We start from the raw sequence: 21,446 nt of genomic DNA on the forward strand, positions 1-21,446 counted from the left end.
TCCTATTGGTTAAGTTGAATATATTTGAAAGGAGAATCTGGAAATCTGTAAAAAATATTTTTAATCAAAGAGCTCTTTGCTGAAAAGTAGCAGAAGGCCATAAAATAACTTTTCTACTACCTTGTAGGCTAAGATGGGCTTTCGAGAAGGTGAAGGTCTTGGCAAATATGGCCAGGGAAGGCAAGAGATTGTGGAAGCCTCCCAACAAAAAGGAAGGCGTGGATTGGGACTCATTCTGAAAGGATTTGATGGAGAGATGAACATCAACTGGCAAGATGAGCCAGAGGTAATTGCTTTTCCTTTAAATCTCCTCTTGATATTCTGTTCTAAGAATATCCTATTGTGATCTGATAGATATTTTTCTTTGTACTAATGACTCAGGTAAAGTTCATTATAAAAATCCTCATTTGAGGATTTACTATCTAAAATCAGACACTGATTTCTATTCTTGGATGAGGAGAATGTTTCGATACCTATAATAAGAGTAAGAAATCTGATTCTCTAGTAAAAATTGGAATGAGGTTGGTTTTCTGATATATGGGTGGACGCTGAGCCAGATTTATTATACTTATAGGCTCCCTTTTGAAATCATCTTTCTCTTGTGCACAGGCTAGTGCTTATGAGCAGGTGGACTGGTGCCCAGAATGTACCACAGAAATTCCAGATGCTGAAGAAATGAAGGATTGGATGACGATAGGAAAGGTATTCAGATTGCACAACAAAGGAAATAATCACTGCCAAATCTTTATTACTGATGTTTACAGAAAAACAAAGCAAAAATATTGTAGATAAAGAAATCTATAATCAGAAGTAATAAAAAAGTTCTAAGAAAGAGAAAATACGTTAATGTATAATGAAGATTGTTAAGCAGGGCCTGAAAAATTGTTAGAACACGTATACACAGAAACTAAAATAGTTATGTTTTTGTTCCATGATTTTTTTTAAACTACTGAAAGATCAGTCAGGAGATAAAGAAAATGTAATTGAACTGCTGAAAAGCATAGTCCTGGAAATAAAAGAGTGAAAAATAAATGGATAATTTTTAATGATCAATGATAACATAGCATGAATATAAATTTCTTTACTTGCTTAGGTAAACAAACAAACAAAAAATTAAATGCTGAATTGGTTAAGAATGAAAAGTGCTAGTTAAAAATCGGAAAGGTGGCTAAGTATGCTTAAAGATATTTCAGGTGGAAAATTATAATATAATAAATATAATATAATAAATATAATATAATAAATATAATATAATAAATATAATATAATAAATATAATATAATAAATATAATATAATAAATATAATATAATAAATATAATATAATAAATATAATATAATATTTTATTAAATAAAATTGAAACTGAAAGTATATTAAAATAATAAATTTAATAATTTTAAGTAGAATACCTTGATCTTTATAACCTCTAAATACAATTATTGGTGAGACCTACACTTCACATTTTTTAGTGTCTGATTTTAATGAAATTCTATTTAAATGAATTTCGACTGAAGGCATCCCTCCCCCTCCCACCAATATTTTAATTCTGTGCTTTCAGGATATCATACATGGTTCCATTTTTATTTTTACATCTAGCTCATGTTTGCCAAGTCAACTTTGTAGCCATAGGACTGAGCATCCATAAAGCCTGGAAAATAATTATAATTCTTTAATATTATTTTATAAAAGTACTTGTAAACAGAATTGTTTTATTTTCTTATGTGCCAAAGAAGCGTTGTGGATATTTTTTTGTGGCTGGTATACATATTCATGCTTTGTGCTTGGGAGACCCTTCACAGCCCGTACTCCCTATGAAATAAGCATCTTGATGCACTTGAGTGTATGGCTGGCTGCCCTTGTTTGTCAGTTTCAAATTATATAATAGTGCCTCTTCACTCCTCTGATTACTGTATTTGTGAAAGCTTGAATAATGCGACAAGCTGCTTCAATAGAGCAATAGGAAATCACATTTGCTCCAGTGATATTCTCATTTTGTAGAATGCCATTTGTCTGTCTGGCATAGACCATTGCTCTTCAATATTTACATATTCTAAAAGGTGGCAGTGTAGCTTAGAATGTAAGTAATAGCAGAGAGATGAATAGTTTTTTCCCTCCATTGGATATTGGCATATTGTTAAATGATGTGCTGACTACTGCTGAGATACTATATTCTTAGGGGAGTTTATATAAGCTTGCTTCCTCCCTGTTGCTCAGACTGAAAATATGCCATGCCTGCTACGTAACACTGAATGGATCTGTCATTGTTCATGTACGGAAAAATACAATTAAGGTAGACTCCTTATTTCCATATCTGAAAGTATTTCCTATTATAAAATATAAATATATTTCATATTTCCTATTATAAAAAATGATGACGATGAAGATGATAATGAAATAATGTATTAAAATTATATGCTGCCCAACTCCCAAGAGTGTTCGAGATGTAGTATAAACTATTAGTATTGTCTCTGAGTTTTTTCTATAAGATAGAACAATTGGTTTGAATTTGAGCTGTCTATGCATTGAACTTGGTATAAAATGAATATTTTGTTAGCCTTGTGTATGTTAGATGAATCTCAATTTCATGTAAAGTCTTAATAAATTGTTCCTCTTGCTCTCAGAATTCTGTGGAGTAGAATTTTGAGATCATATCAGGGAAGGGGCTTTGAAGGGGGGAATAAGGAATGCTTCTGTTCCAGTTCAGCTGCTATAACTCATTCTGTAGTTGTGAAATACTAATAGGATATGAAAATTTAAAAGTATACTTTAAGAGTCAGCTTCATACATGGACATTTTCAGGTAGCAAAGATAATTTTACAGATTCCCTTCTCCCTGACCCACAAAGCTTTATTTCTTTTTGTATCCATTTATATGTGATAAGCAAACATTTGGCCTCCCCATGGTGGTTTTTATAGTAAGACTGTTTATGTAGATTAAGCATCTCTTTCTGATCAGGTGCTCCAAAATCAGGAAGACTGTGGCCAATGCACTGATAGTGATGAGTTTGTGAACCATATCAGGATGAGGCAGGGCTTCCTTTTCTCATGCTGAATATTTCTTATTTGCAAGCACTCCAAACGCCTCAGTGTCTAAAATGTGTACATTGTCTTAATGGAGTTTACATTATTTGTAAATTGTTCTTCCTTCGCTGTTTTGGTTCAGTCTTAAATTTTGTTAACAATACCATATCTTAAAAAAAAGTGATGATCTTGTTAAGACTGTGTAATGATTCAGATGGGAAATGATGATTCATGCAAGTTGCACCAGTTAGCAACTTATTATAAAAAGGGGGGGTCTCTTCTCCTGGGCTTAGGCTGATGCTGTCAGCAATCCTGGGAAGAGAAACGTTTGATATAAGAGGTACCATCAAATACAATGTGTAGGTCCTCCATGATTCTGGATCACATTTTCTTCTTTTGAGTTGGGAATGTTACACAGTCTTGGACTTAAAGCAAATGCAGTACACATTTTGATTCATTTCCCCCACATTTTGTTTTATAGAAGAAACTGGTGATTGATGATGAAACGGAATTCTGTGGAAAAGAACTCATACACAGCATGCTCCAATGCAAGGTGAATTTTATCTCCTGGAACCACAACAGGCCTGTCAGTAGAAGGAGAAATACCAGTGCAGTGCAAAGGCAGAACAGTCTGAGGGCTGACGGTTTTGAGACATTTAGAATAGAGTAGCTTCCAGTAACATGGAGGCTTAAGTAGCTCCCCTATTTGTTTTTTCTCCCCCTTCCCTACTGAGTGTTAATAGTCAGAGGGAACTTTGGATGAGTTGCTGTAGATAAACAATCTTAAACTTGCGTATGTTTCCGCGTAGTTTCCCCCTTGAAAATGCAGTAATTATGCCTAACAAACAGAATACAAGAATAGTCTTATCCTCTTTGAATGAAGCTACTTTGACTTCTATAGAAGAATGCATTCGGTCAGTGAAATCTCTTGAGGATGACGCTCTGATAATATTGAAGTGGGTGCTCCTAAGAAAAAGTTTGTTATTATGTGATTGTGAAATTGCAATCTATGTGCAATATTATTGAGTCCAATTATGGAAAAATGAGTGCAAATCACCAGGTTTTATGTGAAGCACTGGTATTGTTTGATACTCATTTGATATTCACTTGATATTCCTCCTTTTGTGGTGGAGGCCAGTTCCCCATTTATTTTCAGAAGCTTCTGATCGACTCCTTGCCTTGACATCAGAGACTTAACAGGGAACCTGCACTGAACAAGAACCCACATTCGAAAGAATGGGAGTAAAAGCACAATAGTGGGTCTCTTAGAGCATGGGTCCTCAATGTGGGCTGTAGTGGGCCGCAGCCCGTTCAGAACCGGGCCATATGAGTGAAGCTCCATTTGTGCAAGCGTAAATGGAGCTGCATGCGCACATGCCTACCACTTGCATGGAACCATTCCCTCCCCTCTCCCATGCTGGGCCACCAAGCCAGAAGAGGCTTGAGGTTGGAGACCGCGGTCCTAGAGAGGATGGCAGCAAGGAAAAGAGAATCTTAGTCAAGCAATTGAATAGTAGTTGAGTTCTTGTCCAGCAAACAAATATCTGACTTAGAAGAACTTGAATGTCCTTTCCTACGTTTTGTGGATAGTATGTAGGAAGCTAACAAAATGTTTCTCAGATTGCTTGTGATACAGGCTGATTATTGGGGCTTACCCTAGACAAGAGAGCCATTGTGGAAAATTGTGCTGTCCAGTGGGGAAGTGTGAATCGATGCATCTGATGATTGCTCCAGGCACAGATCTATAATCCAAAAACTGATTTCCTTTTTATCAAATTCTGGTCATTCGGTGAGAAGACCATTCCTAATCATTCAGGCTACAATAAGCTGTGCTCTAGAATATACTCTAACAAATCTGAATTGAGGCATACCATTCCAGTTAACGTTTGGCTTTCTGTCCCACCAATGAGAATTGGCCTCCTGCCAATTACCTCCCAAAGACCCAATTCGATCGCACAGGCTTGGCCTTCTCCGGGGGAGAGCCTTCTCTGTTGCTGCTCCGGCCCTCTAGAACGAGCTCCTCATGGAGATCCAGACCCTTACTACCGCCCGGCCTTCTGTAAAGCTACTAAGTCCTGGCTGTTCTGGCAGGCTGGGGGCTGTTAAAGCACCCAGCCCCGTCTTAATTGTGACTGTTGTGGATTTTAAAATTGTTTGTATTGTCTTATTTATTCCCTCCCCTGTTTATTGTGAGCCGCCCAGAGTCCTTCGGGAGTGGGCGGCATACAAAACCAATAAACCTAACCTAACCTAAATTGGTCATAAGTTTCCCTTTAGAAAATATTTGCAGGGTAACATATTATTCTTACATTATTTTAATAAATATTACAAAATAGAAAGATTCTTATCAGATAATTTTGCCAGGCCAGAGCTTCAGCTGGCAGGATGAAACTTGGTTATGGATGTGGTCCTTTTGTCCATCCAGGAAAAAGGAATATATTGCTTTTTCACATCCTCAAATAGAGGAGAAGTGGAATGTTGCACTTAGCCATAAATTCCTGTTCTCTAATCACAGGTCTGCAAAAAAATTTTTTTCGAGAGCTGTTTTGGTTATTCTACGTAATCTTTATGTTTTTGGGTGCGCTGAATCCAAAAATGACCTCCATTTTGTCATAGGACATCACGTTTCCTGACAATTTATGTAACTGTTAAATAAGGCAGTACCTCAAAATAAATGGAAATAGACTTACAAAATTAAAGTTTTATTACAATATTTTCATGAAAATCCTTTTCTGAACTGAAATGAGCTCACCCACACACGCTAAACTCGATTCTTCTTCTTTGTGAGGCGCCTCTTGGTGCATTTATGCTTGTGAGTAGCATCTGGAATGTCTCTCTGAAGTATCCAACAGTAGTTTGCCATCATTGTAATGCTCCATTTTCCCTGGTATCTCCTTTCCATCTCTTTAATGTCTTGGTGGAATCGTTCACCTTGTTCCTCACTCACAGCTCCCAAAGTTTCAGGAAAGTAGTCAAGGTGGGACTGGAGGAAATGCACTTTCAAACTTATCAGGCAACCTAAAGCTTGAAATGCTTTCAGCATTCTTCCAACGATCTTTTTGTAGTGAGGATCTTTGTTATTGCCTAAAAATTTCTGTATGACTTCTTTAAGTGCAATCCACCCTTCTTTTTGAGGATCCGTCATGGTATTGACAAACTCTTGATCAACTATAAGCCTTCTAATGTCTGGTCCGACGAACACACCTTCCTTCAATTTTGCCTCCGATGGGCATGGAAACTTGGTGACCAAGTATTTGAAGCATTCTCCATCTCTTGGAAGTGATTTTACGAATTGCTTCATCAATCCCTATTTTATGTGGAGAGGTGGTAGAAGAACTTTATGGGAAGGTACCAAAGTTTCTCGGAGGACATTTTTTTCACCGACTGTTAGCACCCTCAGCTGCCAACTCTTCTTGGTCCAGTGATTTTGTCGGTCTCGACTGTCCCATAGACACAGAAAACAAGGGTATTTGGTATACCCAGCTTGTTGCCCCAGCAGCATGCACAAAACTTTAAAGTCCCCACACACTTGCCAACCATGGTCTTCATATTTAAGTTTATGAAGAACCAATTCCAAGTTCCCGTAGGTTTCCTTCAAGTATATGGAATGACTTACAGGTATGGAAGCGTAAAAACCATTGTGGAGTAAAACTGCTTTGAGACTTCTTTTTGAAGAATCTATAAAAAGACTCCATTGCTCTGAATCATATTGGATTTTAAATTGACCCATCAAACCTTCGACATTGATGCAATAAACCAACTTGTCTTCCTGGGCGAAGTAAGGAATGAACTTTTCACGATGTCTGAACCATGAAGATGACACTCAGCAACAATAAATTCCTGCTTTTCAGCCTTGATCCAAGTAACTCAGCGGCATCTTTGGGAAGATTCAAGTCTCTTACCAAATCATTCATCTCCTCCTGAGAAAACCGTTTTTAGTCTTGTATCATCTTCAAAGTCAGAACTTGATTCGTCATCTGGTTTAGGTATGACTTCACCTTCATTGGAGCTAGGTATCTCTTCCAAGGTAGCAGGTTTGGTTAGAAGGATATGTGAGGCTTCTAACTGACATTCTACTTTTGGGCGGGGGGGGGGGAGGAGGAGGAGGAGGGATTCTCTTCCTGGTAATTTTTATACGAGATAGGCTTATTAATTTATAGAAACCAGAAATTCACATGCAAATATGTATTTTTTTGTCAGAATTTTCCTGACACGCAAATGCACATTCCATGTCTTCTTACCAGTAACTCCACTCCTGTTTTTTCATCTTATTTTCTTCATCTGGTCTGCATATGCACTATTTTCATGCCCTGATCTTCATCTCCTGGTTGCCAGCTACATACCCAAAGCACACCTCTAGTGTATGCTTAACTCCAGCTCCTCATAAAGCCCTGTGCATAGTGGTATAGTATGTTCCTAGACCACTGGTGGCCAAATGCTCTAGAACTGGACCGCTTTTGGTCCTATTTCTCCATATGAACACCATGCAGTCTGACTGACAAAATATAACAAAGAGAACCGAATGCTTTGTGATCACCTGATTCATCTAGCAGTTGTGATTGCTAATATGGCGATCTGCTTAGAGGTATTTTGGTGTCCCACTGCCCGTTGGGCCCTCTTGGCACATTGCCATATTAGCAATCACAACTGCTAGCTGCATCAAGTAATAATAGAGCAGGGATATCACTCAGATGTTATCATATGGAAACCTGCATAGACCACTCAAGTACCATTCATAGTAAAGTTTCCCAAACTGCTGCTGATGCAGAACGTGGGATTCCAGGATGTATCCGGTACCAAGCAGAGTGACCATCTTTCCACACACCATTACTATGGTTGCACAATAAATTTTGTCCCCAGAGCAACTATCCCAAATATTATCTATATGTACTTTCTGAGCTAGAGCTAGTGGATGTCTGTGAATCCATTGAGAAAAATGTGCAGAACAGGATTATCTGTCGTGTTACCTCCCCAGCAGAAGTCTCTGTCCTATTTTTGAAGAATAAATTTGCAAGGGAGAGCTTCATCTTTGTAATGACTATACCTAAATTACATAACTCTCTGCCACCAATGTTCTCTTCTGCTGATCTTGGATCTCCTACAATAATTATTCTCTGCTATTGTCATCACCATACTGGAGCGTCATGGAGTGTACTGTGATCTAGATCAAGAAAGGGGATTATCACTTTGCCCACTGGTTTTAGCCATTTCAAATACTTGATCATGCCATTCAGACTCTGTAAATCCTGATGGTCTATCAACTTTTCATGAAGTCTTCAGTTAGCGATTATTTGCCTGGACAACATCTTGATCTACTCAAGGGTACCACAGGAATATACGCCAAATTTATCCTGCAGTGTCTCGAAAAGTATTGTCTGTACTCCAGGCTGGAAAGTGCACATTTGATCTTGCCACTCCTGGGCTATTTTATTTTCACCTGAAAGCCTGGGCATAGATCTATCAAGGTTCAAGTAAACCAAGTAACAATGTAACAACATTCTCAAGTGTCGAAGATGATGTGTGGCGGTTCCTAGATATTGCAAACTTCTCTTACAAGTTTATTTCTGCTTTCTCGCATATCATTACTTCCTTCTCTGGTCCACTGTGAAACAGAGCCATTCGAATGACATTTTCCAATAACTGGAGATGTTTGTATCCGTACTCCTTCAGCACCCACACCCCAGTATAAAGGTAGTATAAAGTGCTATCTTTATAGTGCCTGCCCCTAACATTGCTCTTGTAGGGCCAAATGAATCACCTCTACTGCAGATGTAATCAGTGACACCATATTGGAAGAGCTGCTCACTCTCAAGGGTACTTTCAAGGTTTGGAAGCAACATCTGAAGACTCATTATGGCCAGTACATATATGATCCAACCACTAGAACCTGGAGCAACTATGCACAGCCTGTCAACTCAGTTATTGCCAGGTTTGATGGTCTGCCTTATTCTCATGCTTCCAGCTTTGGGATCTATGTGTCTCAGCCCCATGCAAACGGGAAGATGCCTTGTCCATGCTCTCAAATGATGGAGCTGATGCTCTTCACAGCCAGAATTCTGCAGCTAGAAAACTTTGCATCCACCTTCTTGACAGCACATATTTGAAACCTGCAGGAAGAAACCATTTCACTCAGGCTCAGCTTTAGCACACCAGTGCAACCTGGACCAGTCCAAAATACTGTACCTCTATTTAAGTCTGAGGATGGTTTCTTGCGTTATTATGGTCACCTTTATTTACCTTTGGTGGAATTACAAGAGGAAATGCTACACCTGGCATAACAGCTGTGGCAGGAGATTTTGGATTTATAAGACCCTTGGTCTAATCATCCAGGATATTTGGTAGTTGTGTACCAAGATTGAGGTGTACGTGTAACTACCTGCCATTTTGTAGGCCTCCACTGTCATCTCTGAAAGTTGATGCGATCCAGCTATGGAAGAAAAACTTGCTGCTTTGAGGTTGCATATGAAAATTGGCAGCATGATACATTGGGCCATTTTTGTTCCTGGCACTCTCCTCACTAGCAAGCATCCCCTTCCATGCCAGAACCTGTCTTTCATAGCTCCCCTTCCCCAGCCCTGGTTTTCCTTGCCTACTTGTGTACCCTCTTTGTGCTCTGCTCTTTTATTCTGTTATTGTAGCCAATCTCAATAAAAGTATTTTTAGCAATTCTCTGGAGTTGAATTTTTTTGGCCTTGTCTACTTAATGAAGCTTACATTCCGACGAAAGAACGAATGGTCTAATTGTCCCTCTAATTGGGTTCTGTAAAGTTCCAAGTATGGAACAGAAAAATGTTCTGTTTAGGTGCCCTTCCCTGTTTAGATTAGATTTTCTAATTTCTTTTTGCAGACTGTTTTTGATGTGCTGGATGGAGAGGAGATGCGTCGAGCTCGTACAAGATCCAATCCCTATGAGATGATCCGCGGAGCCTTCTTCCTAAACAGGTTAGTGAATAGACTACACATTGCGACATATCTGGTCAGTTAAGGGCAAACTCTTAACAAGTGCCCATCTTACACTTACAGAGCTGCAATGAAGATGGCAAACATAGATTATGTCTTCGACTACATGTTTACAAACCCAAAGGATTCCCATGGGGTGAGGGTTTTCATTTATTTGTGTATCTCTGGTGCCTTCTCTGAATGGGAACAGTGAGTAGGAAAATCCTTAGAGCTTTATTGAAATGGTAGTTGATTAAGCACCTTAGAAGCTAAGCAATTTAACAGATTGATATCAGCAACTATTTACTTGGGAGATTGATTCAGTTGCGGTGATTGAATTCTTATCTTTTCTGTTTGCAGAAACCACTAATTAAAGAGCGTTCTGCTGAACTGCTATATTTTGCTGATGTATGTGCTGGCCCTGGTGGTTTCTCAGAATATGTCCTCTGGAGGAAGAAGTGGCATGCAAAAGGTTTTGGGATGACCTTAAAAGGACCAAACGATTTCAAATTGGAGGATTTCTATGCTGCATCTAGTGAGCTTTTTGAGCCTTACTATGGTAAGCACACAAAATTGTTTTCATTAAAAAAGTCCATCCTCAATGGATGCATGGTTTTCTGCAAGAACATTAATTATCTAAGAATAAGAAAAACCTGCAGTATTGGGATAAGAAAAATGCCTTTCCTTTTAGCAAACATCCTTCTACTTTCCTTCTGAAAGTTAGGTAATCATTTTTTAAAAAAATGATTCCTTGGTAAGTATAGTATTAATATATGTGATTCAAAATCAAAATCCTTGTTTTCCCACTTAGGTGAAGGGGGTGTTGAGGGAGATGGCGACATCACCCGTCCTGAGAACATATCTGCCTTTCAGCAGTTTGTGCTGGACAACACAGATCAGAAGGGGGTGCATTTCTTAATGGCCGATGGGGTACGTTTTTTCCTCTGTCTTCCTTTTATCCTGTGGGTGTTATCTGCAGCTTACCTTTCATAGCATGCAGTGACATGCAGTCAAATTAGGAAAATAATCATAATACCAGCTTTCCTTTGCCAGCTACTTCATGGATCATTCTGTTTTATCCTGGAACTGGATTAATGAACTTGTGGAAATGAAATACACACACACACACACACACACACACACACACACACACACACCACATGTTTACTGAATATCACCAAATTATATGTTATATGTGTCCTTGAGAAACTTTGATGTAACTATATAGCTGACCTTGTTGAATGTAGATACTGAGCCTCTATTTACAGTTAATAAAACATATTTTTATGTCCTAAGTGAAGCAAAACTCTTTGAGAGTTTTTTTGGCCAAGAGAAGGCCGTTTTGTGAAAGATCTGAGATGTAGTTGACCAATTTTATCTAGCTGCTATAATTATAAAATACCTTTGAATTGAACTTGATTCCTGGGATTATATGGACTTAATTATGCATAGTCAATCTATCCCAGAGGGCTATGCCTTTATTTAATAACGTAGCAAACTTGGGAGTCAAGAGCCTTTGAAACTCAATGAAAGGTCAATTATCATTTTCCTATTAATGTCCAAGTTCCAAAGGGCTCTCTAGAGGGAATAGGAATCTGAACTCCATCCTTTTCCTTTCCATAAATGCCTCACGTGTATAAGACCTGCCCTCTGTGAGAATAACCTTGGCCATTGAGCTGGACCAGATGTTGGCAACCTTAAACACTCAAAGAGCCACAAAGGTTCTAACTGGAAGCTCCTCATTCAATTCTGGAGCCAACCGGAAGTCCCTCACCATAGAGTCTCCTCTTAGCATCTTTTTTGTGGCATCTTTTTTCCTCTACCTGTCCTAACCAAAAACCCTATCAATTGTGGAGGTGGCCAGAAAACCCAGTCTCCTCCTGGCACACTATGCTCTACCCCCCCCCCCCCTCAAACCAGAAGCTCCTCTCAAAATTTTGGTGCCGACTGGGGACAGGCAGCCACAGCAGAGAGATGAAAGAGCCACATACGGCTCCAGAGCCACGGGTTGCTGACCCCTGAACTAGACATTATTGAAAACTGATAGCAGAGGTTCCTTAAAAACTATTATAAAATAACCCCCAATCTACATACGGACAGCAACTCCCAGAATGTTCAGCAAGTATTGCCAAATATACAGAAAAATTGCAAGTATACAGAAAAATTAGATGAAAGGAAGAATATGATCCTTTATGAGCAACTTGACTTTGCAAAAAAGTAAAGTCCCCTCTGGGATGAAGGCAGCATGAAAAGCCACACACCCTGTGGTCTGCGGAAAAAGCCTTTCTCTGTGGAACTGTCCCTGGTGCCCAAAAGGTTGAGGACCATTGCTTTAGACAGATGATGCTTATCAGCCTATAACCAGGTAGAAGATACTTCGCTTCTGCTTTTGCTTTCTCTTCTGTTCTCTCCCTCCACCCCAAATATCTCAGTTGTAATTTGGTGCTATAATAAATGAAGGGAGCAGAAAAGCAAGAAGCATATTGGTGGAGATAGATGAGAAAGTGGCAGCAATATTTTGCTCAATTGGCCAAGGTGAAACTTGGCACTCCAGAGAAGGACAAATTAGTTCTGAGGGTGGATTGGTTGGAAGATAGTGCTAAAAAACCTGAAGAGCCATTATTTTTTAATTATATAGATGGTGATATTAAACAATTATACATTTAACTTTGTTGTTTCAGGGCTTCTCAGTAGAAGGGCAGGAAAACATCCAAGAGATCTTAAGCAAACAGCTGACACTTTGTCAATTCCTCACAGGACTCTCTGTTATACGGACAGGTGCTGTCCCATTTTGCCTTACCTCTGTATTTTATCCTCCTCTGTGATTTTGGTGTTAGATATTCTCCAGTCTATTTTGTATTTCTCTGTTTATGAAGCATTTCCCTTGAAAATATTTGTGCAGGCTTTGGACTATGAGTGACAAGGTGCTCCAGTTTGAGCTCTTTTTGTTTTTTGTTTATTTTTTTGTCATTGTGAATTGCTGTTTCTAAAATGTATTTAGATATATGTAGCAAGACAATAGTGACCTTTATAGTAATAGTGTTACATGGATGAATTGTGTGTCCATCACTACTTATGCCACAGCAAGCTGGATCATTTGTAGCTTCTGAATGTGTTCAAGGGTAGCCCCATGTAGAGTGCATTGCAGTAATCCAAATGAGAGCTGAATAAGATATGCCTGAACAGGGTTGCATGAAACAAGAAAGGGCACAATTGGAATAAGATGGATTTGTGCAATCCTAGCCATGACTATCACTAGATAATCAAGATCTTCACAGTTTAGTTTTTCAAGATGTCTGTGGGTAAGCCTTTACTGCTATGATAAATTATGTAGCAGATGGTTATCTAATAAAGCCTGTGACACAATGAGAGAACATACAGTTGGTTCTTTGATGAGCATAAACTCATTAAGGAGCTACAGCCAAAGCATCCTGTCTTGCTTTCATTTAGGTTTCAGAAAGATAAACTCAATTTCTTGATGGAAATATAGAATATAAAATAGTATGCGTTTTTCCCTTTTAATTGTTTTTTTCCCCCTCCAGGAGGGCACTTTCTCTGCAAAACCTTTGACTTATTCACACCATTCAGTATTGGCCTTGTGTATTTGTTGTATTGCTGCTTTGAACGTGTATCAATCTTCAAACCTGTGACAAGCCGTCCTGCCAATTCGGAAAGGTGAGAAGTGAGAAATGTGAAGGCAATTAATCTGCTTGAATGAGGAAACAAGTGATAAAATATTTGATGTAGTTGCAATCTTGACATGTGTTTTATGTCTGGTTTTGGCTGTTAATTTTCCATTCTTGGAATCAGAGAAAGCACTATACAAGACAGTTGCGGGGAGGCAAGGGGCACCGGATAAGATTTTTTAAAATTATATATATATTATATAATATATAAAATTATATATATATATATATCATTTAGGAAATGTTTGAATCAGCTACAATAACTTAACATTGGTGGCATATTAAAGTATGAATGGAACAAAGCTACTATAATCTACAATTAATCAAAGCTCATTGTTCATGCAGTTTCTTTTCTGTCACTTGCAAATAGTTTGGAAAAATAGCAACTTCAGGGAAAGCATTAGACAATTCTGGATCCATTGTCCTCCAAAAGCTCTAGACTACAGGAAATACTGTACCATTCTAATTACATGGTCTATGTTTCTTCACAAGCATATATGCATGAGTTTCCCTTATAATGTAGTAAAAGGTATTAGTCATTGTGTAAAAAACTCAAACCCACAAAAAACGAGGAAAAAAGTATTTTGTGTCTCTACAGGTATGTGGTATGCCGTGGTTTAAAAACTGGAATTGAAGAAGTGAGGGACTATCTTTTCACAGTGAACATGAAAATCAACCAGCTACGGAACTCTGACCAAGATGTTAATCTTGTTGTTCCTTTGGAAGTAATCAGAGGCGATCATGATTTCTATGACTACATGATCCGCTCAAATAAAAGGTGAGTTAATACATTGAGGGAAAAAAAAACCATCTGCAGGAAAAAATAAAGGATTTGCCCTTGCACTCTTTTTGCTAGTGATTTTACCAAGTTATTTTTACTATCTGAAAATTATCAGTTACTTCCCTGAATATCTTTTTAAATTTAATAGTTTACATAAGAACATACTTTATAAGATACTTTTTTTCTTTTTCATCCATGTGTTTGTTGTTAAAATACTGAAATGCACAGAGGAAAAAAAGCAAATAATAAAATGCAAGGAAAGTTAGAAAAGAAATATGATATGAAGAAGACTCAATGTCTGAATTTTAAAACAGTGGAAAAAGATAAACACTTTTTAATTACATATTTTCCCATCCCCTTCTATTTTTAACCCTAACTGCTGGATTAAATAGTAGAACTTTACACCCAGCATTAGTAGATGTTAGCTTCTATTGAAGCCCTGAAAACCATATTTCAGGTATCCAGATTTGCTTTGCTTTGTGACATATTCTACATAAGGGAATCCTCCTGCTTGTATTAATTAAACTCCTATTGTGAATATGCTCCCAATTGCAGCATTTTCTTCAATTTTAGATATCATAGGCAAGATATCTCTTTTCCAAGATTCATTATTTTTTTCTTAAACCAAAGTAGCTAAATCATTGTTTATGTTTGGCAAAGGCAAGTGATGAAATAGAATATTATATTAAATTCCTTACCTACTGAGGCCCAGCTACCACAAGGTTTGGGGAGGTTGTTTGTGTCCCCTATTCTGCAGTAGGTTAGTGCATACTTGAAAACGATTTGAAAGAAATGCTTCAAACACCCCTCTGCACTCATGTGAATAGAACTTTTTAAATAGTCTTCTAGTCTTCTGTAGCCAAATCTTCTTTCATGCTTCTGTGACAGCCCAAAGAGAGGTTCTGCTTTAATGAATAACAGAGAGGTGCTACTATTTTGGTGCCTAAAGCATTGGTTTCAGATCTTTGGAGGGGTAGACATCTCTGTTGTGCAAATGAAACAAAATGTTAAAAAGTTATGATATTTATGTAGTTACTTACCAAGCACATCTAAATGATATTAAAGTAACCAAATGTTTTGAGGACTCCTAGTGTTTGGAAATTGGAAGTTGAAAAATTTGACTGCCCATTTAAAATGTGCAGTAATATTATAGATAAGCGATCCAGTAATCACTGAATTTCACCCAGTGAAAAATATCATGAGCAAAATGTGTAAATGAAATACGCTTCATTTTTTAACAATATCAGTGCGATTCATTAAAATGTGGTACAAATCTACATTTTTTATTTTTGTTCTGCCTCTTATTTTTTAATCCATATTTTGATTCATAAAACTTTCATTTAACAAGTTCCTCTGAATGCTCTAGAATAGACCTGTTTTCTCTTGCAGATTCTGTGCTGTTCAGATTAAAGCCCTGGCCAAAATTCATGCCTTTGTTCAAGACACGTAAGTAGATTTGATATTTTCAAAGTGTTCTACAAAACTATACTTAAGGATTTTACTGGAATTTAATGTGTAGATTCTTTGAGATGCATAGTTAGTCTCATGAATGTAATCTTCATTGGTAGTGGTAAGGTACAAATTTAGCCGTGATATGATTACAGTGAGACTGATTTAGAGTAAATTTAGTAGGATTTTATTGTCTTTCAAGTCACTGGGCCCTACCTAGTGTGTTGTCACTAAATTTGTCCTATTGATTTTCCTTCGGTAGAAGCAGTGTTTTTTATGGCCCAAATCTGTAATATGGTAGGTTGGCTTTTTCTTATTTGAGCTACTATAGATTGAGTTTTTTTTTCAAAAGCAAGAATGCCATACTAGTAGGGAAACAAATTTATATGTGAGGCAGCATTGGGTTTCAAAAATTACAGGTAGTCCTCAAATTACGATCATAATGAAGTCAGCCCATCATGGTTGTAAGTCATGATGGTTGTAAAATGTGGCTGTGTTGTCAAGTGTCCATAGTTCAGTCATGTTACTGTGTGTATGTGTGTGTCTGTCTGCTGGAAGTTTGAATCTGGGTTATAAATAGCCCCAATGCAGGTCTGTTATAACTTAGAGTGGTTGTTAAGCGACCCGTTGTAAGTTGAGGATACCTGTATTGTTTTTTATGTGTTATCTATTCATAAGATCACTCAATTCAAGCAATGTGCTCAGTGACTAGATGAATGGATAGTAATAAGTTATCATTGAGTAGATGGGATAAAAATAATCTCAAGTACCTTTTTGATGGAAGATTTAGATACTTATATATTCTTTTAGGACTTTGAATGAAGCACGTCAGGCTGATATCCGAAAAGAATGCCTCCGACTTTGGGGGGTAAGTAAGACAAAGAAGCAAAATATTACACCCACCGTATTTTGTGGTTCCCAACTTTCTTAATATAAGAACTAGGTTTCTGCAGTCCAAATAAGAACCTCATATATTCTCTGTCAGAAAGGATTCTTTTGTCTTTAGAAGATCAAGAGGTATGCTCAGGATGACTCTTCAAAACCATCAAAAAATTGATGTCAATTTTTAATAACATTGAAGGTACAAATTGACATAGTTTGGCATAATTTATGATTTTGTTAAACTAGTTGTATTGTCTTCATCCATCTGACACAATCCTCCTTAATATGTCTGAAACACAGCTGGAAGTTACTATTTTACAGGTGAAGTCTCATCCTTTTGTGAGTTAGTCTTCTTTTCACTCCTATCACTGCAGAGTAGACTTGGGAAGTTAAAATGATAGCATTTCATCTCCGAATTGAAAATCCTGTGTCTTCCTCAGATGGCAGGTGACTAGTTTCTGTGAGAGTAAGAGTTCTTTTTTATAAAAAGCACAGAATTGAGATTGCAATTTCTTGCTCCTGGAACTCTGGATGGGTTGTCGGCATTCATTGTTGAGGAAGAAAAACTGCTGACTGGCCCAGTTGACTGGAAGGATGAAGGAGAGTTGGAACACTCTCGCCTTGTTTTTAGAAGAAAGGAAACCAGAATAAAATGGCTATCTAAATTATCCCATGAATATAATCACAAAACTTTTGACATCCTGAATGATGCAGGTGTTATAGTAACAGTGTTGTCACACAATTAAAACATGTATATTATAAGCGAGGAATCATAATACAGTGTTTTCTTGGCTAATTATCCCAAAGTATTTTTTTAAAATATTGTTATGATATCTCCAAATAGAGATTGATAGATGAGAATTTGCAAGGATCTCTGAAAAATTTTAGGTTTGTAATCTTTTATATAAGGGTATTTTTTTCAAATATAATAAATATTCGTTGAAATTACAGAGTAGATAATGCAATAGAATTAAATATAGTTTATTGCTAACAATTGAAGGGAATGAATAGTTTCATTGCAGGTTGGTTTCTCTGTGTGGATCTTGGATTTGGGGGATTTTTATTGCAGCATGTTTTATAGGCTAATAATGTATTGTATGAAAAGTATTTCAGTGATTTGAAAAGGAACTCACATTCTCATTCACGTTTAAATGAACTGCCTAATTCTTTTGGATAATTTGCAGGCATGGACAAAGGCCACATGGGTATCTTATTATAACAGAAAATCCCCACTGTTCTTTGTGTGGGATTCATGAGGAAGGAGGATTGAGAAGATAAAAATATATGTGGAAAAAGAATATTTTGATTCAACAATAGCATCTACAAGAATAAAATTGTCTGATTTTTTTTCCTTTATAGTAAAATGCCGTGCTTTTTTCTCTTACATAATACAAAAATCAGGGAAATGTAGGCAATTTATAATTTTAAACTAACGAAATTTCTAATCTTTCTAGATTCCAGACCAAGCCCGAATTGCTCCTTCCTCTTCTGATCCCTTGTCCAAATTCTATGAACTAACTCAGGTAAGAACTTTTTCCCCATTTTCTGTGTCGAGATATTCAGATGACATTCATGCCCTGTATGGTGCCATTCATAGAAAGCAAAGATTAAAAAAATTACCTGACCAGACTTAATGTCAGCTGCTCTTTGGTTTACATTCTTGTAAAGCTGCTGGCTTGAAATGCACTGTGAAAGGCTTTCACTTAGACACTATGGTTAGAAGCCATTGGTTGAGCCTTTTCTAAAACTAGGAAAAGGGATATATAAAGAGGGAACAAGCTTCATGGAAGTTACTTTATGTTAAGATAGGTAGGCTGATAAGCATTTATCGTGCTGATAGCCTCTGAAGGTAACACATTGTGATATCTCAGTACATAAAGCATAGTAATGTATTTTAATCCCAGTTGTAGATTTAGCCCTTTACTTCCCTCAATTTAGTCTCTTTCAGATACTCTCATTATGCTTGGTCACCATGCTCAGTAGACGTGACTGATGAAAGTTACAGATCAGATCTCTGGAGGTCACCATATTGAAATAAATCGTGGAATTCTCTTTATTTCTGTCTCTTTCAATTTTGCTTTAGGGTACTAACATAGAGATCTTTAGTTATAAATCAACTCCTCTCAACTCAAAAACTTTGCACAAAATTCGACCCGTGCTGGATTACAGATGCATGGTATCGGGAAATGAGCAGAAGTTCCTTCTGTCATTAGGGGTATGTGATAATTAAACATATTGGTTAATATCAGTAGGTGAAATAGTATATTTTAAGTAACAGCGAATTTGTTTAGATTAGGTATATTTTTCTTTCTGGTTGTCCAGGCAGTCGCCAGGAGTCCACACTGACTCAAAGACACACAAAACAAACAAAAAGTTACCAAGTTGATAGTTTGACTGGTGGATTTTCCTTGTCATTTTGAAGACAAATTAAAATACCTCTGCTTATTTGATCGACTTTTGGTTATAATAATTAATATTTCTTATGTTGTCACATTTTTGGGAATAGCTAGAGAGGCTTGTTAAGTAAACTGAATGTTTAATGTCTTCCCTAATATCTCTTCCATATCCTTCTTAAAACATCATCCTACTTTGGATGCACATTTCTCTCACCTGTTATACTACAAACTGCTTGAGAGCAGATGGTTTCTTTGGTGGGCTGCTTCTGCCTCTAATCCGGCTACCTTCTTTTTTGCTTTTATGTAGAAGTCTCAGATATACACTTGGCTTGGTCGCCAATCGGATCGCTGGACCAAACTGGAATTGAAGATAGAACTGCCACGGGATACACTTCTTTGTGTGGAAATTGTTCCTGAGCTGAAAGGAGAGGTCGGTGACCTTCAGAGTTGTTTTCTTTCGAAAATGTTTTTGCCCCGTTTCCTTCCCTGAACAGTGCGATGGATGAAAAGATAGGGGAGGGAGAGCAAAGTCATAGTCCCTAATCAATCTTTCTGCTGGCCCCATTTATAACCACTGTGCAGCTCCCAGTAAATTGCTCCTCAGGATATCTAGCCCTTGACAGAAAAAAAGATTCCTTATGTTTGGCTAGGAGTTTCTCAGCCTCAGCAACATTAAAATGCATAGACCGCTAGGAACTAAGGGAGCGGAAATGCACGTATCTTAAAAATTACTGAGGGTGAGAAACACTGGCCAAAAGTAGAGGTGGACTAACTGTGGCCGCAGAAGCAAAAAAGTAATGACAATGTTTCTTCTGAATGATGTAGGAAAAAACACATAAAGCCTGTAGTATAATCCCTAAAATAAGCACCACATAGTTGAAATACAGAGGGAGAGAAAAGCTCAGTTATGCATCTTATCTCTAGGCCAAACAGGTGAGGCGGTTGAAGTGTTGACCCAGTGGCTGGAGGCTGAACAGATTCAGATCGCATACTTCCAAGGCAGAGTGACTTTGCATTTGCAGGCATGATAATTCTAGAGAAATAATGTTGTTGGCTCTAAGCGTGTCTGCAAATCCAAAACCACACCATAAAATAAAACATCAATAAAAGGGAAAAATCCCCAAGAATATATAAAAGTCAGGCAGAAGATAAAATTGCTTTTGACCTTAAGGTTCATAAAAGAGAAGGTAGTGGGGAGAAATTTATAGGGCTATCTTTCGATTAAAAATTGTGCTATTTAATCTCACTGAAATAAACAGTGAGATTGAATGCAAGTGGATCTCACTTAGCAACCGGCTCACACAGCAACTGTTAGCAATTATGACAGTGATGGAAAAATAACTTTACAAATCCTTGCATTTATGAATTTTGCCGGTCTGTAAAGAAAAAAAACAACAACCCCAAAGTAAGATTAAGCATTGTTACGATTTCACTTAATGACTGAATTTCTGATCCCAACTTACTGCAATCTGTTCTGAGTATTTTCCAGCTCTCCATCCCTCTGGCTGAAAATCTGATATTGGTCCAAATTGAAACAGACTAAATTTTAGATTCAGCCACCTACGGTTGCTTAAAAAAGTGAGAGGTGCAGCATATACATTTAATAAATAAACTGTGGTCACTCATGAGGACTACCACGATATGCAGATATGCACGTTTTTTTACAAGGAATAGCACTTTGAGATGTTCCTAATTTTCTTTCTTTCTAGGGCAAAGCCCAGCGAAAAATCAACGCCATCCACATCCTAGACGCTTTGGTGCTGAATGGCAGTAATGTTAGAGAGCAGCATTTCAATCAGCGGTAAGTAGAGTTTGGATAGACCTTTGCATAAATATTTTTGTGGGATAGTGGAGCTCCTTTTAACTTTTCATCTGCACTGTTGAAGACCGTTCTTCAGATCAATATTAGAAGCAGACCTTTGTGTTTTCTTTTTGTCCACTTTATCAAAGGAGAGATGCCTGTAGGAAAGAAGACTAGGTAACAACTAATCACTTTTTCTTCAGAAGAGGCCTTAATTATTAAATCCAATCATTTTTTTATGTTTGTTTTGAGAATATCTACGCAGCAGACACTGCAGAAAAATCTTATATAAGTTCTATTAATTGTCATTTCCAATATCGTACCATGTATAAATCTCTCTTTCTGATTGCAGAATTCAGTTGGCAGAAAAGTTTGTGAAAGCTGTCTCTAAACCTAGCCGCCCAGATATGAGTCCCATCAGGTGAACAAGTCCTCTTGGATTCTTCTTGGCTTTGAGGTTATGAGGATGAAGTATAATGAATAGAGTTTTGAC

General features: G+C 37.5%; 1 protein-coding gene across 3 annotated transcripts in view; it reads left to right on the top strand.

The window, feature by feature from the left end:
• The window catches only part of CMTR1 (cap methyltransferase 1), a 47,400-nt gene that overhangs the window by 12,410 nt on the left and 13,544 nt on the right, over positions 1-21,446 (top strand). For all 3 annotated transcript variants that reach the window (XM_032214900.1, XM_032214898.1, XM_032214899.1), the window contains exons 4-20: positions 128-286; positions 610-702; positions 3,501-3,572; positions 9,867-9,961; positions 10,043-10,115; positions 10,319-10,517; positions 10,770-10,888; positions 12,640-12,736; positions 13,501-13,633; positions 14,243-14,422; positions 15,815-15,871; positions 16,685-16,742; positions 18,211-18,279; positions 18,840-18,971; positions 19,460-19,582; positions 20,862-20,953; positions 21,306-21,374. In XM_032214900.1, the coding sequence (XP_032070791.1) occupies positions 128-286; positions 610-702; positions 3,501-3,572; positions 9,867-9,961; positions 10,043-10,115; positions 10,319-10,517; positions 10,770-10,888; positions 12,640-12,736; positions 13,501-13,633; positions 14,243-14,422; positions 15,815-15,871; positions 16,685-16,742; positions 18,211-18,279; positions 18,840-18,971; positions 19,460-19,582; positions 20,862-20,953; positions 21,306-21,374 (1,820 nt within the window). The remainder of the gene's footprint in view (positions 1-127; positions 287-609; positions 703-3,500; positions 3,573-9,866; positions 9,962-10,042; positions 10,116-10,318; positions 10,518-10,769; positions 10,889-12,639; positions 12,737-13,500; positions 13,634-14,242; positions 14,423-15,814; positions 15,872-16,684; positions 16,743-18,210; positions 18,280-18,839; positions 18,972-19,459; positions 19,583-20,861; positions 20,954-21,305; positions 21,375-21,446) is intronic.

Source organism: Thamnophis elegans, chromosome 4 (genome assembly GCF_009769535.1).
Source record: "Thamnophis elegans isolate rThaEle1 chromosome 4, rThaEle1.pri, whole genome shotgun sequence".
Taxonomy (NCBI): Eukaryota; Metazoa; Chordata; class Lepidosauria; order Squamata; family Colubridae; genus Thamnophis; species Thamnophis elegans.